Source organism: Oncorhynchus tshawytscha, unplaced genomic scaffold (genome assembly GCF_018296145.1).
Source record: "Oncorhynchus tshawytscha isolate Ot180627B unplaced genomic scaffold, Otsh_v2.0 Un_contig_14195_pilon_pilon, whole genome shotgun sequence".
In the NCBI taxonomy this organism is placed as follows: domain Eukaryota; kingdom Metazoa; phylum Chordata; class Actinopteri; order Salmoniformes; family Salmonidae; genus Oncorhynchus; species Oncorhynchus tshawytscha.
The window spans coordinates 4,976-21,895 of NW_024608496.1; the positions used below are offsets into that span (position 1 = coordinate 4,976).

A 16,920-nucleotide genomic window follows, 5' to 3' on the forward strand; every position below is an offset into this window, starting at 1 on the left:
CGGGCCTGGTTAGTACTGGGACAGCCTGTTCAGGGTCGGGCCTGGTTAGTACTGGGACAGCCTGTTCAGGGTCGGGCCTGGTTAGTACTACTGTTCAGGGTCGGGCCTGGTTAGTACTGGGACAGCCTGTTCAGGGTCGGGCCTGGTTAGTACTGGGATGGGAGACAGCCTGTTCAGGGTCGGGCCTGGTTAGTACTGGGATGGGAGACAGCCTGTTCAGGGTCAGGCCTGGTTAGTACTGGGACAGCCTGTTCAGGGTCGGCCTGGTTAGCACTGGGACGGGAGACAGCCTGTTCAGGGTCGGGCCTGGTTAGTACTGGGACAGCCTGTTCAGGGTCGGGCCTGGTTAGTACTGGGGTGAGTGAATGAGCTTGTTGTCATACCAACCTTCATTAAGATCAGATTCAGGTAAACACTCTCCTCCCAGTCGATGTCAGGTTCTCCTAAACCTGGAAGCTTCTTAGAGTCTCTCCTGTACACCTCCACATCTACCTGGAATACAGAGATATATTCTAGAATCATATTCCACATCTACCTGGAATACAGAGATATATTATAGAATCATATTCCACATCTACCTGAAATACAGAGATATATTATAGAATCATATTCCACATCTACCTGGAATACAGAGATATATTATAGAATCATATTCCACATCTACCTGGAATACAGAGACGTGACAATTACACTGATTTATTCCACCTGCAATACACAACACAACACCGCCCATCAGTAATAGAACACTGTAGTCTCTTTGCTGCTGACTTCCAGTGTGATGATCATAATGTCTGGTTGTATAGAAATGTCCTGATGCAGCACACAGAGTGCAGGTTAAATCAACCCTGGCTATACTCCAGGACAGCTCCTTAGCTCAGCTACATCTCACCCTTCAACGACCCCCAGCCACATCTCACCCTTCAACGACCCCCAGCCACATCTCACCCTTCAACGACCTCCAACCCAGCCACATCTCACCCTTCAACGACCTCCAGCCCAGCCACATCTCACCCTTCAACGACCCCCAAGCCACATCTCACCCTTCAACGACCCCCAGCCACATCTCACCCTTCCCAACCACATCTCACCCTTCAACGACCCCCAACCACATCTCACCCTTCAACGACCCCCAACCACATCTCACCCTTCAACGACCCCCAACCACATCTCACCCTTCAACGACCCATCCAACCCAGCCACATCTCACCCTTCAACGACCCTTCAACGACCCCCAACCACATCTCACCCTTCAACGACCCCCAACCACATCTCACCCTTCAACGACCCCCAACCACATCTCACCCTTCAACGACCCCCAACCACATCTCACCCTTCAACGACCCCCAACCACATCTCACCCTTCAACGACCCCCAACCACATCTCACCCTTCAACGACCCCCAACCACATCTCACCCTTCAAGGAACCCCGGGACCACATCTCACCCTTCAAGGGACCCCCAACCACGGGAGGGAAACCCTTCAACGACCTCCAGCCCAGCGATAGGGAACCTGACAGGAGGGAAAGGCACCGCGATAGGGAACCTGACGGGAGGGAAAGGGACCGCGATAGGGAACCTGACGGGAGGGAAAGGGACCGCGATAGGGAACCTGACGGGAGGGAAAGGGACCGCGATAGGGAACCTGACGGGAGGGAAAGGGACCGCGATAGGGAACCTGACGGGAGGGAAAGGGACCGCGATAGGGAACCTGACGGGAGGGAAAGGGACGCGATAGGGAACCTGACGGGAGGGAAAGGGACCGCGATAGGAACCTGACGGGAGGGAAAGGGGAAAGGGACCGATAGGGAACCTGACGGGAGGGAAAGGGACCGCGATAGGAACCTGACGGGAGGGAAAGGGACCGCGATAGGGAACTGACGGGAGGGAAAGGGACGCGATAGGGAACCTGAGGAGGGAAAGGGACCGCGATAGGGAACCTGACGGGAGGGAAAGGGACCGCGATAGGAACCTGACGGGAGGGAAAGGGACCCGATAGGAACCTGACGGGAGGGAAAGGGACCGCGATAGGGAACCTGACGGGAGGGAAAGGGACCGCGATAGGGAACCTGACGGGGGGAAAGGGGGAAAGGGACCGCGATAGGGAACCTGACGGGAGGGAAAGGGACCGCGATAGGGAACCTGACGGGAGGGGAAAAGGGACCGCGATAGGGAACCTGACGGGAGGGAAAGGGACCGCGATAGGGAACCTGACGGGAGGGAAAGGGACCGCGATAGGGAACCTGACGGGAGGGAAAGGGACCGCGATAGGGAACCTGACCGGGAGGGAAAGGGACCGCGATAGGGAACCTGACCGGATAGGGAAAGGGAACGCGATAGGAAAACGGGAGGGAAAGGGACCAGCGATAGGAACCTGACGGGAGGGAAAGGGACCGAAGGGAACCTGACGGGAGGGAAACGGACCGCGATAGGGAAACGGGAGGGAAAGGGACCGCGATAGGGAACCTGACGGGAGGGAAAGGGACCGCGATAGGGAACCTGACGGGAGGGAAACGGACCGCGATAGGGAACCTGACGGGAGGGAAAGGGACCGCGATAGGGAACCTGACGGGAGGGAAAGGGACCGCGATAGGGAACCTGACGGGAGGGAAACGGACCGCGATAGGGAACCTGACCGGAGGGAAACGGATAGGGAAACCGCGATAGGGAACCTGGGAGGGAAAGGGACGCGATAGGGAACCTGACGGGAGGGAAAGGGACCGCGATAGGGAACCTGACGGGAGGGAAAGGGACAGCGATAGGGAACCTGACGGGAGGGAAAGGGACGCGATAGGGAACCTGACGGGAGGGAAAGGGACCGCGATAGGGAACCTGGACGGGAGGGAAAGGGACCGCGATAGGGAACCTGACGGGAGGGAAACGGACCGCGATAGGAACCTGACGGGAGGGGAAAGGGAAACCTGCGGGAGGGAAACGGACCGCGATAGGGAACCTGACCGGGAGGGAAACGGACGCGATAGGGAACCTGACGGGAGGGAAATGGACCGCGATAGGGAACCTGACCGGAGGGAAACGGACCGCGATAGGGAACCTGACCGGAGGGAAACGGACCGCGATAGGGAACCTGACCGGAGGGAACCTGACCGCGATAGGGAACCTGACCGGAGGGAAACGGACCGCGATAGGGAACCTGACGGGAGGGAAACGGACCGCGATAGGGAACCTGACGGGAGGGAAACGGACCGCGAGGGAAACCTGACCGGATAGGGAACCTGACGGGAGGGGGACCTGGCGGGAGGGAAACCGGACGCGATAGGGAACCTGACGGGAGGGAAACGGACCGCAATAGGGAACCTGACGGGAGGGAAACGGACCGCGATAGGGAACTCGATGGGAGGGAACCGGACCGCGATAGGGAACCTGACGGAGGGAAACGGACCGCGATAGGGAAACCGGAGGGAACCGGAGGGAAACGGACCGGAGGGAAACGGACCGATAGGGACCTGACGGAGGGAAACGGACCGCGATAGGGAACCTGACGGGAGGGAAACGGACCGCGATAGGGAACCTGACCGGAGGGAAACGGACCGCGATAGGGAACCTGACCGCGATAGGGAACCTGACGGTCGGGAAACGGACCGCGATAGGGAACCTGACGGGAGGGAAACGGACCGCGATAGGGAACCTGACCGCGATAGGGAACCTGACGGGAGGGAAAGGGACAGCGATAGGGAACCTGACGGGAGGGAAACGGACCGCAATAGGGAACCTGACGGGAGGGAAACGGACCGCGATAGGGAACCTGACCGGGAGGGAAACGGACGCGATAGGGGAACCTGGCGGGAGGGAAACGGACCGCGATAGGGGACCTGGCGGGAGGGAAACGGACCGCGATAGGGAAACCTGACGGAGGGAAACGGACGCGATAGGGGACCTGGCGGGAGGGAAAGGGACCGCGATAGGGAACCTGACCGGAGGGAACCTGACGGGAGGGAAATGGACGCGATAGGGAACCTGACCGCGATAGGGAACCTGACAGGAGGGAAAGGGACCGCGATAGGGAACCTGACGGGAGGGAAACGGACGCGATAGGGAACCTGACGGGAGGGAAACGGACCGCGATAGGGAACCTGACGGGAGGGAAACGGACCGCGATAGGGAACTGACGGGAGGGAAACGGACCGCGATAGGGAACCTGACGGAGGGAAACGGACCGCAATAGGGAACCTGACGGAGGGAAACGGACCGCGATAGGGAACTCGATGGGAGGGAACCTGACCGCGATAGGGAACCTGACGGAGGGAAACGGACCGCGATAGGGAACCCGACGGGAGGGAAACTGACTGTGTAAACAACATTCAACAATTGTCTAACAAAATATGAGCAGAAAGTTAGAGTACACGCATGTTATGGTGTAACATGGAGAAAACTTAGGCTATATGGATAGAAGATAAACTGTGTTTAAAAAGACAGAGTCCAGGAAACTAGAAGTGGAAATGTCCATATTGTGAAATCGTGTTTGCTTCCCTGATAATAAAATCAGCCAATCATGATCAACCCACCCCTTCTAAAAAGTACACAAAAAGGATGGATAAGAGTCACAAGCACATTATTTTTCTTGTCGGGCTGAAAACCAACTGGAAAAAGACAGCTAACCGTCCCAACAATGCATGTAAGTTGAAGCCTACATTTTACAACTGAAACATTTTACCACTACAGACTGTTTATATGTAAACCGACATGTATTTCCATATATTGAGCAGAAAATTATTATGTTTCAAACATAAAATAAATCTACATTTAATAGGCTCTCTGTGTTTCAGGCCCTGAGGATTCTCCATGTGTTGCTGCTGTCAGTAGCAGTTCATTCTAAGGGGCTGATGTTCCAGCCTCTGGACTGTGCTGATATCTACAACGACGGCTCTAAGACCAGTGGTGTCTACAGGATGTACCCTGCTGGACCCAACTCTCCTCGATACGTCTACTGTGATATGGACACCGACGGAGGGAAATGGACTGTGAGTAGGTCACCTAGTAGGAAACTATTTAAACGGAGTACATAACCAGTGTTCAGACCAGACTAGAGTCGGCCTCAACCCCTCCAGACCAGACTAGAGTCAGCCTCAACACCTTCAGACCAGACTAGTCGGCCTCAACCCCTTCAGACCAGACCAGAGTCGGCCTCAACCCTCCAGACCAGACCAGAGTCGGCCTCAACCCCTCCAGACCAGACCAGAGTCGGCCTCAACCCCTCCAGACCAGACAGTCGGCCTCAACCCCTCCAGACATGCTAGTCTCGGCCTCAACCCCTCCAGACCATGCTAGTCTCGGCCTCAACCCCTCCAGACCAGACCAGAGTCAGCCTCAACCCCTCCAGACCATGCTAGTCTCAGCCTCAACCCCTCCAGACCATGCTAGTCTCGGCCTCAAACCTCCAGACCATGCTAGTCTCGGCCTCAACCCCTCCAGACCATGTCCTAGTCTCGGCCTCAACCCCTCCAGACCCCTCCAGACCATGCTCAACCCCTCTCGGCCTCAACCCCTCCAGACCATGCTAACCCCTCCAGTCTCAGCCTCAACCCCTCCAGACCATGCTAGTCTCAGCCTCAACCCCTCCAGACCATGCTAGTCTCAGCCTCAACCCCTCCAGACCATGCTAGTCTCAGCCTCAACCCCTCCAGACCATGCTAGTCTCAGCCTCAACCCCTCCAGACCATGCTAGTCTCAGCCTCAACCCCTCCAGACCATGCTAGTCTCAGCCTCAACCCCTCCAGACCATGCTAGTCTCAGCCTCAACCCTCCAGACCATGCTAGTCTCAGCCTCAACCCCTCCAGACCATGCTAGTCTCAGCCTCAACCCCTCCAGACCATACCAGTCTCAGTCTCAGCCTCAACCCCTCCAGACCAGACCCTAGTCTCAGCCTCAACCCCTCCAGACCATGCTAGTCTCAGCCTCAACCCCTCCAGACCATGCTAGTCTCAGCCTCAACCCCTCCAGACCAGACCAGAGTCAGCCTCAACCCCTCCAGACCATGACCAGAGTCAGCCTCAACCCCTCCAGACCATGCTAGTCTCAGCCTCAACCCCTCCAGACCATGCTAGTCTCAGCCTCAACCCCTCCAGACCATGCTAGTCTCAGCCTCAACCCCTCCAGACCATGCTAGTCTCAGCCTCAACCCCTCCAGACCATGCTAGTCTCAGCCTCAACCCCTCCAGACCAGCCTCAACCCCTCCAGACCATGCTAGTCTCAGCCTCAACCCCTCCAGACCATGCTAGTCTCAGCCTCAACCCTCCAGACCATGCTAGTCTCAGCCTCAACCCCTCCAGACCATGCTAGTCTCAGCCTCAACCCCTCCAGACCATGCTAGTCTCAGCCTCAACCCCTCCAGACCATGCTAGTCTCAGCCTCAACCCCTCCAGACCATGCTAGTCTCAGCCTCAACCCCTCCAGACCATGCTAGTCTCAGCCTCAACCCCTCCAGCCTCAACCCCATGCTAGTCTCAGCCTCAACCCCTCCAGACCATGCTAGTCTCAGCCTCAACCCCTCCAGACCATGCTAGTCTCCCTACCAGTCCCCTCCAGACCATACCAGAGTCGGCCTCAACCCCTCCAGACCATACCAGAGTCGGCCTCAACCCCTCCAGACCATACCAGAGTCGGCCTCAACCCCTCCAGACCATACCAGAGTCGGCCTCAACCCCTCCAGACCATACCAGAGTCGGCCTCAACCCCTCCAGACCATACCAGAGTCGGCCTCAACCCCTCCAGACCATACCAGAGTCGGCCTCAACCCCTCCAGACCATACCAGAGTCGGCCTCAACCCCTCCAGACCATACCAGAGTCGGCCTCAACCCCTCCAGACCAGACCCGTCAGCCTCAACCCCTCCAGACCAGACTCGTCCTCAACCCCTCCAGACCATACTAGTCAGCCTCAACCCCTCCAGACCATACTAGTCTCAGCCTCAACCCCTTCAGACCATGCTAGTCTCAGCCTCAACCCCTCCAGACCATACTAGTCTCAGCCTCAACCCCTCCAGACCATACTAGTCAGCCTCAACCCCTCCAGACCATACTAGTCAGCCTCAACCCCTCCAGACCATACTAGTCAGCCTCAACCCCTCCAGACCATACTAGTCAGCCTCAACCCCTCCAGACCATACTAGTCAGCCTCAACCCCTCCAGACCATACTAGTCAGCCTCAACCCCTCCAGACCATACTAGTCAGCATCAACAAAAACATGCTACATCGACATACACTGATCTAGTTGAAGTATTTTAAGACAACTGTTTTCTGCCAGATTAGAGGTCTGATCAACCGTTGGAACTGAATTCTCCTGAGTCAGTACTTGACGACATGGCCTCCCTCTACCTTCCCCTCCTTCCAGGTGTTTCAGAGGAGGATGGATGGAACAGTGAACTTCTACAGAGGATGGGACCAGTACAAGAACGGCTTTGGACACGCAGCAGGAGAGTACTGGCTGGGTAAAGGACTTATTTCAAAAAGCCTTATCAAGGACAGATCATCCATGAAAAAACCCTGGATAATATAAATGAATCATTGGTTTGTTAAATTGACTTCTCTATTAGTGAGGTTGTTGTGACGGTCAGTAGTTAGGCAGGACCAATCGCAACAGGGCCCAATCGCAACAGGGCCCAATCGCAACAGGGCCCAATCCCCTTTAGTCGGTGTGTAAAACCAGTGCGTCTAGAAATGCAACCTCCCACACTACTCCAAAGCAGTTCAAAATTAACATGTACAAAAATATATTCACTTCCAGTCAAAAGTTTGGACACACGTTTCTCATTCCAGGGTTTTTCTTTATTTTTTACTATGTTCTACATTGTAGAATAATAGTGAAGACACCAAAACTATGAAATAACACATATGGTATCATGTAGTAACCCAAAAAAAGTGTTAAAATCAAAATGGATTTTATATTTGAGATTCTTCAAAGTAGCCATCCTTTTGCCTTGATGACAGCTTTGTTCACTCTCGGCATTCTCTCAACCAGCTTCAACTGGAATTTATTTTCCAACAGTACCAAACTTTTGACTGGTACAGTATATACAAAAAAATGAAGTAACCTTTCCTTGCTGACCGAAGACACGACTTTCCTTGCTGACCGAAGACATGACTCTCTGTGCTGACCGAAGACATGACTCTCTGTGCTGACCGAAGACATGACTCTCTGTGCTGACCGAAGACATAACTTTCCTGGCTGACCGAAGACATGACTTTCCTGGCTGACCAAAGACATGACTTTCCTTGCTGACCGAAGACATCTGCATGATAGAAATGGAGATCCTTTAAAAAAACTCAACTCTTGACCTCGACGCCAGCGCCCACTACATTTTTTCACATTGTTCCTCTTCATCAGGGACTGGTTTAGACCTGGGACACCAGGTGGGTGATATTAATTACCAGGTAGAAGAGAAAACCAGCAGCCTGTGAACCTGGTAAGGGGTAACAGTTGAATATCTCTGTTCTAAAAAAGGTTCCCCTCTTGTCTGTTCGATGCAGGCCTGGACACTATCTACCTCCTGACCCTGAAAAAGAATTACGAGTTGAGGGTGGACATGGAGGACTTTGACGGACAGAAAGCCTACGCTTTCTACTCCTCCTTCGCCATCTCTCCCAAAGTCACAGATCCTGAACTGGATGGCTACAAACTCCAGGTTACTGGCTTTAAAGATGGAGGAGCAGGTGAGAACAGTTTAAACTTCCTAAGAGAAACATCTGGGCTGTATTCATTAGTCCAGAGTTCAGCTAAGTTCCCTCATTCGGTTCTGTTTGTGAATACATTCCTAGTATTCCTAGTGAATACAACCCCCCTGAGGGGGACCCGTACAGATACACCATCTTAGAGCTGATCTGGGATCAGTCTATTAGAGATCATAATGAATAGTATTACATAGAAAGGACAGGGGGGGGGGGCGTACAGATACACCATCTTAGAGCTGATCTGGGATCAGTTTATTAGAGATCATAGTGTATAGTATTACATAGAAATGACGGCGGGGGCTGGTCCTAGATCATACTGTGACATAGTAGACTGATTTTGACCAGGGCTCTGATAGGTTACATAACATCTGACCTGTGTTTCCTGCTTGAACCAAGGGGACTCTCTCACCTATCACAGCGGTATGAAGTTCTCCACCTTCGACCGAGACCAGGACACCAACTGTGCAGTCAGCGCGGTCGGAGGTTATTGGTACAACGAGTGTTACTTCTCAAACCCAAACGGTCTTTATACATGGGGATTGAACTCACAGATTGGAGTCAACTGGAGGGGATGGAAGGCCTTCTACTCTGTGAAAGCCATAGCCATGAAGATTAGGCCTGTGAACCTGTGAAGGTCCTTCACAAAGTCCTTTAGTTAAAACATGGTTATATGAACTGCAGAATAACGGCTGGAACAGAGCGAATGGAATGGCATCAAACACATGGCATTAAAAGCACCTGTAAACCATTTTTGATGCATTTGATACTATTCCAGCTATTACGCTACAGTCAGTACCACGAGCCCGTCCTCCGCAATTACGGTGCCATCAACCTCCTGTGCCTCTCACTCACCTGTGGTTCGGAATAAATTGACCCATTTAACACATCCTTTGATGCGACTATAATTCACATGCTTTTACTATCTCAGAACCCCAAGAATGTAATTATAATCCCCTTAAATGCTAGATTTAAAACATGCAAATGTCTTCCATTCTATGCACAGTGTAACACTGATCTCAGTCAGTTGTCCTATAAAACTAAAAACTGTCGCGTGAAAAATGCTGCTTTTCATAGCTCATATTCTGTTAAACCCAAATCATGTTGTTGACTCGTTCCTATACTGGTATTTGTGTCTGGGGCTGTTGTGGTGCCCATATTACCGCCACATCGGCAGTCATGAGTCAAGACCACAGTCACATTCTGCTGAGTCAACTTCCATCTACTTTAATTAACTCTGGACATGGCGGTTACACCCAACTGACTACACACCAATCAGGTCCTAACGGCCTGGTCCTTGGTAGAACCCAACTGACTACGCACCACTCAGGTCCTAACGGCCTGGTCCTTGGTAGAACCCAACTGACTACACACCAATCAGGTCCTAACGGCCTGGTCCTTGGTAGAACCCAACTGACTACACACCAATCAGGTTCTAACGGCCTGGTCCTAACGGCCTGGTCCTTGGTAGAACCCAACTGACTACACACCAATAAGGTCCTAACGGCCTGGTCCTTGGTAGAACCCAACTGACTACACACCAATAAGGTCCTAACGGCCTGGTCCTTGGTAGAACCCAACTGACTACACACCAATTAGGTCCTAACGGCCTGGTCCTTGGTAGAACCCAACGGACTACACACCAATCAATCAGGTCCTAACGGGCCTGGTCCTTGGTAGAACCCAACTGACTACACACCAATCAGGTCCTAACGGGCCTGGTCCTTGGTAGAACCCAACGGACTACACACCAATCAATCAGGTCCTAACGGGCCTGGTCCTTGGTAGAACCCAACTGACTACACACCAATCAGGTCCTAACGGGCCTGGTCCTTGGTAGAACCCAACTGACTCACCAATCAATCAGGTCACTAACGGCCTGGTCCTTGGTAGAACCCAACTGACTACACACCAATCAATCAGGTCCTAACGGCCTGGTCCTTGGTAGAACCCAACTGACTACACACCAATCAGGTTCTAATGGCCTGGTACTCAGGGCTCTAGTGTCCCTCCATCAGGTCCTAATGGCCTGGTACTCAGGGCTCCATTGTCCCTCCATCAGGTCCTAATGGCCTGGTACTCAGGGCTCCATTGTCCCTCCATCAGGTCCTAATGGCCTGGTACTCAGGGCTCCATTGTCCCTCCATCAGGTCCTAATGGCCTGGTACTCAGGGCTCCATTGTCCCTCCATCAGGTCCTAATGGCCTGGTACTCAGGGCTCCATTGTCCCTCCATCAGGTCCTAATGGCCTGGTACTCAGGGCTCTATTGTCCCTCCATCAGGTCCTAATGGCCTGGTACTCAGGGCTCCATTGTCCCTCCATCAGGTCCTAATGGCCTGGTACTCAGGGCTCTATTGTCCCTCCATCAGGTCCTAATGGCCTGGTACTCAGGGCTCTATTGTCCCTCCATCAGGTCCTAATGGCCTGGTACTCAGGGCTCTATTGTCCCTCCATCAGGTCCTAATGGCCTGGTACTCAGGGCTCTATTGCAGGGAGAAGTTGACAAAACAATGTTGACAAAACAAAAAAGGAGAACAGACGAGGTACTACACAATTAGAGCAAGCAGGGAGATTCTCTTTTGTTTTGCTCCCTGCCATGCTAACGGGTTCCCACAAGCTACAATGTATGCGAAGAGCATGCCTGCATACCCCATCTGCTTCTTGTTCACGTCAAACTTCGTCTGCCAACACTTGGTCTGGAATGTAATGACATGCTAGCATGGCTAGCGGCTAAGACAGCTTGAGCTAAAATACAAACTCAGTAGCAGAGTAGATCTTCCATATGAAGTCGAACATTGGTGCATTGTGGGTAGCTTATCCGGAAATAAGTTAATAAATATGTAATACCCCAAAAACATAACTAGGTTTGTACTTACAGGTAACCAGATCATGACTACAACTAAGTTACTTAAGTCTTTGACCATACTTATTTTATTTCACCTTTATTTAACCAGGTAGGCTAGTTGAGAACAAGTTCTCATTTGCAACTGCGACCTGGCCAAGATAAAGCACAGCAGTGTGAACAGACAACACAGAGTTACACATGGAGTAAACAATTAACAAGTCAATAACACAGTAGAAAAAAAAGGGGAGTCTATATACATTGTGTTCAAAAGGCATGAGGAGGTAGGCGAATAATTACAATTTTGCAGATTAACACAGGAGTGATAAATGATCAGATGGTCATGTACAGGTAGAGATATTGGTGTGCAAAAGAGCAGAAAAGTAAATAAATAAAAACAGTATGGGGATGAGGTAGGTAAAAATGGGTGGGCTATTTACCGATAGACTATGTACAGCTGCAGCGATCGGTTAGCTGCTCAGATAGCAGATGTTTGAAGTTGGTGAGGGAGATAAAAGTCTCCAACTTCAGAGATTTTTGCAATTCGTTCCAGTCACAGGCAGCAGAGAACTGGAACGAAAGGCGGCCAAATGAGGTGTTGGCTTTAGGGATGATCAGTGAGATACACCTGCTGGAGCGCGTGCTACGGATGGGTGTTGCCATCGTGACCAGTGAACTGAGATAAGGCGGAGCTTTACCTAGCATGGACTTGTAGATGACCTGGAGCCAGTGGGTCTGGCGACGAATATGTAGCGAGGGCCAGCCGACTAGAGCATACAAGTCGCAGTGGTGTGTGGTATAAGGTGCTTTAGTGACAAAACGGATGGCACTGTGATAAACTGCATCCAGTTTGCTGAGTAGAGTGTTGGAAGCAATTTTGTAGATGACATCGCCAAAGTCAAGAATCGGTAGGATAGTCAGTTTTACAAGGGTAAGTTTGGCGGCGTGAGTGAAGGAGGCTTTGTTGCGGAATAGAAAGCCGACTCTTGATTTGATTTTCGATTGGAGATGTTTGATATGAGTCTGGAAGGAGAGTTTACAGTCTAGCCAGACACCTAGGTACTTATAGATGTCCACATATTCAAGGTCGGAACCATCCAGGGTGGTGATGCTGGTCAGGCGTGCGGGTGCAGGCAGCGAACGGTTGAAAAGCATGCATTTGGTTTTACTAGCGTTTAAGAGCAGTTGGAGGCCACGGAAGGAGTGTTGTATGGCATTGAAGCTCATTTGGAGGTTAGATAGCACAGTGTCCAAGGACGGGCCGGAAGTATATAGAATTGTGTCGTCTGCGTAGAGGTGGATCAGGGAATCGCCCACAGCAAGAGCAACATCATTGATATATACAGAGAAAAGAGTCGGCCCGAGGATTGAACCCTGTGGCACCCCCATAGAGACTGCCAGAGGACCGGACAGCATGCCCTCCGATTTGACGCACTGAACTTTGTCTGCAACTTTGTTGGTGAACCAGGCAAGGCAGTCATCGAAAAACCGAGGCTACTGAGTCTGCCGATAAGAATATGATGATTGACAGAGTCGAAAGCCTTGGCAAGGTCGATGAAGACGGCTGCACAGTACTGTCTTTTATCGATGGCGGTTATGATATCGTTTAGTACCTTGAGCGTGGCTGAGGTGCACCCGTGACCGGCTCGGAAGCCAGATTGCACAGCGGAGAAGGTACGGTGGGATTCGAGATGGTCAGTGACCTGTTTGTTGACTTGGCTTTCGAAGACCTTAGATAGGCAGGTTAGGATGGATATAGGTCTGTAACAGTTTGGGTCCAGGGTGTCTCCCCCTTTGAAGAGGGGGATGACTGCGTCAGCTTTCCAATCCTTGGGGATCTCAGACGATATGAAAGAGAGGTTGAACAGGCTGGTAATAGGGGTTGCGACAATGGCTGCGGATAGTTTCAGAAATAGAGGGTCCATTTCTGAGATACTGTGTTACATTGGTGAGGAAAAACTCCTGCTTCCTACCTTTAATGGTATAAATGTCTAAGGATATATGCTATGCTTATCTGTTACTTGGCAAAAACAAGGCCAGACAAGAGTTTACACTGGAAATTGGTCACAATAAACAACATGTGAAAAAAACATTCCACAGACTGGTTAGTGGTCACCACTAATACAGGGCTCAGAACATCCAGACGGGTTAGTGGTCACCACTGATACAGGTCTCAGAATATCCAGACGGGTTAGTGGTCACCACTGATACAGGTCTCAGAACATCCAGACTGGTTAGTGGTCACCACTGATACAGGTCTCAGAATATCCAGACTGGTTAGTGGTCACCACTGATACAGGTCTCAGAACATCCAGACTGGTTAGTGGTCACCACTGATACAGGTCTCAGAACATCCAGACTGGTTAGTGGTCACCACTGATACAGGTCTCAGAACATCCAGACTGGTTAGTGGTCACCACTGATACAGGTCTCAGAACATCCAGACTGGTTAGTGGTCACCACTGATACAGGTCTCAGAACATCCAGACTGGTTAGTGGTCACCACTAAGTGAAATCACCTAGAAGGTATGCGTTTCCACCTGGGTTAGTGGTCACCACTAAGTGAAATCACCTAGAAGGTATGCGTTTCCAGCTGGGTCAGTGGTCACCACTAAGTGAAATCACCTAGAAGGTATGCGTTTCCACCTGGGTTAGTGGTCACCACTAAGTGAAATCACCTAGAAGGTATGCGTTTCCAGCTGGGTCAGGCACTACTCATGAAGCACATTTACAACCATTATTATATACAAAAACATAAAACCCTGTTGAAAATGAGGAAAATATTGTGACATGATATTTTGGCCATTTATCCCAGCTCTATAATCTATTATATCCTATCCAAAGCCAGTATTGATGAAGAAGCACTTCACTATCTCTCCCCAGGCTGTTAATACAGATGTGATGGGAGGAGGAGGGTCAATACCAACTACACCTCCTTCACTATCTCTCCCCAGGCTGATAATAGATGTGATGGGAGGAGGAGGGTCAATACCAACTACACCTCCTTCACTATCTCTCCCCAGGCTGTAAATACAGAGGTGATGGGAGGAGGAGGGTCAATACCAACTACACCTCCTTCACTATCTCTCCCCAGGCTGTTAATAGAGGTGATGGGAGGAGGAGGGTCAATACCAACTACACCTCCTTCACTATCTCCCCCCAGGCTGTTAATCCCCACTGATAATAGAGGTGATGGGAGGAGGGTCAATACCAACTACACCTCCTTCACTATCTCTCCCCAGGCTGATAATAGAGGTGATGGGAGGAGGAGGGTCTATACCAACTACACCTCCTTCACTATCTCTCCCCAGGCTGTTAATACAGAGGTGATGGGAGGAGGAGGGTCTATACAACTACACCTCCTTCACTATCTCTCCCCAGGCTGTTAATACAGAGGTGATGGGAGGAGGAGGGACCACACTATACACCTCCTTCACTATCTCTCCCCAGGCTGTTAATACAGAGGTGATGGAGGAGGAGGGTCAATACCAACTACACCTCCTTCACTATCTCTCCCCAGGCTGTTAATACAGAGGTGATGGGGGAGGAGGACACTATACCAACTACACCTCCTTCACTATCTATCCCCAGGCTGTTATACAGAGGTGATGGGAGGAGGAAACTATATATGGAACACTATCTCTCCCCAACTCCTTCACTATCTCTCCCCAGGCTGTTAATACAGAGGTGATGGGAGGAGAACACCGACAACACTATAACACACTATAGAACAAGTATGGAACACTATAACAGTATGGAACACTATAACAGTATGGAACACTATAACAGTATGGAACACTATAACAGTATGGAACACTATAACAGTATGGAACACTATAACAGTATGGAACACTATAACAGTATGGAACACTATAACAGTATGGAACACTATAACAGTATGGAACACTATAACACTATGGAACACTATAAACAATATGGAACACTATAACACTATAGAACACTATACCACACTAGAACACTAGAACACTATGGAACACTATAACACACTATATATGAACAGAACACTATATGAACACTATAACACTATAGACACACTATAACACTATAGAACACTATAACAGTATGGAACACTATAACACTACAGAACACTATAACACTAAGAACACTATAACACTATAGAACACTATAACAGTATAGAACACTATAACACTATAGAACACTATACACACTATAGAACACTAAACACTATAGAACACTATAACACTATGAACTATTATAACACTATAGAACACTATAACAGTATAGAACACATAACACTATAGAACACTATAGAACACTATATGTAGAACACTATAAACACTATAGAACACTATAGAACACTATAACACTATAGAACACTATAACACTATAGAACACTATAGCACACTATAGAACACTATAGAACACTATAGCACACTATATAACACTATAGAACACTATGGAACACTATAACACTATAGAACACTATAACACTATATAACACTATATAACACTATATAACACTATAACACTATAGAACACTATAACACTATAGAACACTATAACACTATAGAACACTATAGCACACTATAGCACACTATAGCACACTATAGCACACTATAGCACACTATAGAACACTATGGAACACTATGGAACACTATGGAACACTATGGAACACTAGAACACTATAGAACACTATAACACACTATAGAACACTATGGACACACTATAACACTATAGAACACTATAACACTAGTATGGAACACTATAACACTATAGAACACTATAACACTATAGAACACTGCAACACTATAACACTATAGAACACTATAACACTATAGAACACTATAACACTATAGAACACTATAGAACACTATACCAGAACACTATAACACACTATAGAACAGAACACTATAGAACACTATAACACTATAGAACACTATAGAACACTATAGAACACTATAACACTATAGAACACTATAACACACTATAGAACACACTATAGAACACTATAACACTATAGAACACTATAACACTATAGAACACTATAGAACACTATGGAACACTATAGAACACTATAACACTATAGAACACTATAACACTATAGAACACTATAACACTATAGCACACTATGAACACTATAGAACACTATGGAACACTATAACACTATAGAACACTATAACACTATAGAACACTATAACACTATAGAACAATATAGAACATTATAACAATATGGAACATTATAACAGTATGGAACACTAACACTATACCACACTAGAACACTAGAACACTATGGAACACTATAACAATATAGAACACTATACCACACTAGAACACTATGGAACACTATAACACTATAGAACACTATAGAACACTATAGCACACTATATAACACTATAGAACACTATGGAACACTAT

The 16,920-nt window shown here is 49.5% G+C and overlaps 2 protein-coding genes across 2 annotated transcripts in view; one reads left to right on the forward strand and one right to left on the reverse strand.

Annotated features, from left to right (window-relative positions):
• Positions 1–387: 387 nt before the first annotated feature.
• Positions 388–16,920, reverse strand: part of LOC112238854 (uncharacterized protein KIAA0930 homolog) — a gene marked incomplete at its 3' end in the record, with an annotated part of 50,161 nt that continues 33,628 nt past the window's right edge. Inside the window, 1 exon segment of the mRNA XM_042313297.1 lies at positions 388–492. Within this exon segment, the coding sequence (XP_042169231.1) occupies positions 388–492 (105 nt within the window).
• LOC112242393 (microfibril-associated glycoprotein 4) lies at positions 4,524–9,569 on the forward strand. Its single transcript, XM_024410323.2, has 5 exons — positions 4,524–4,630; positions 4,782–4,976; positions 7,347–7,443; positions 8,483–8,665; positions 9,080–9,569. The coding sequence occupies exons 1-5, from the start codon at positions 4,625–4,627 to the stop codon at positions 9,313–9,315; spliced, it is 717 nt and encodes a 238-aa protein (XP_024266091.2). The 5' UTR covers positions 4,524–4,624; the 3' UTR covers positions 9,316–9,569.

Coding starts and splice junctions, on each gene's coding strand:
- LOC112242393 (XM_024410323.2), top strand. Junction 4,977..7,346: donor CCGACGGAGGGAAATGGACT/GTGAGTAGGTCA, acceptor CCCTCCTTCCAG/GTGTTTCAGAGGAGGATGGA. Junction 8,666..9,079: donor CTTTAAAGATGGAGGAGCAG/GTGAGAACAGTT, acceptor GCTTGAACCAAG/GGGACTCTCTCACCTATCAC.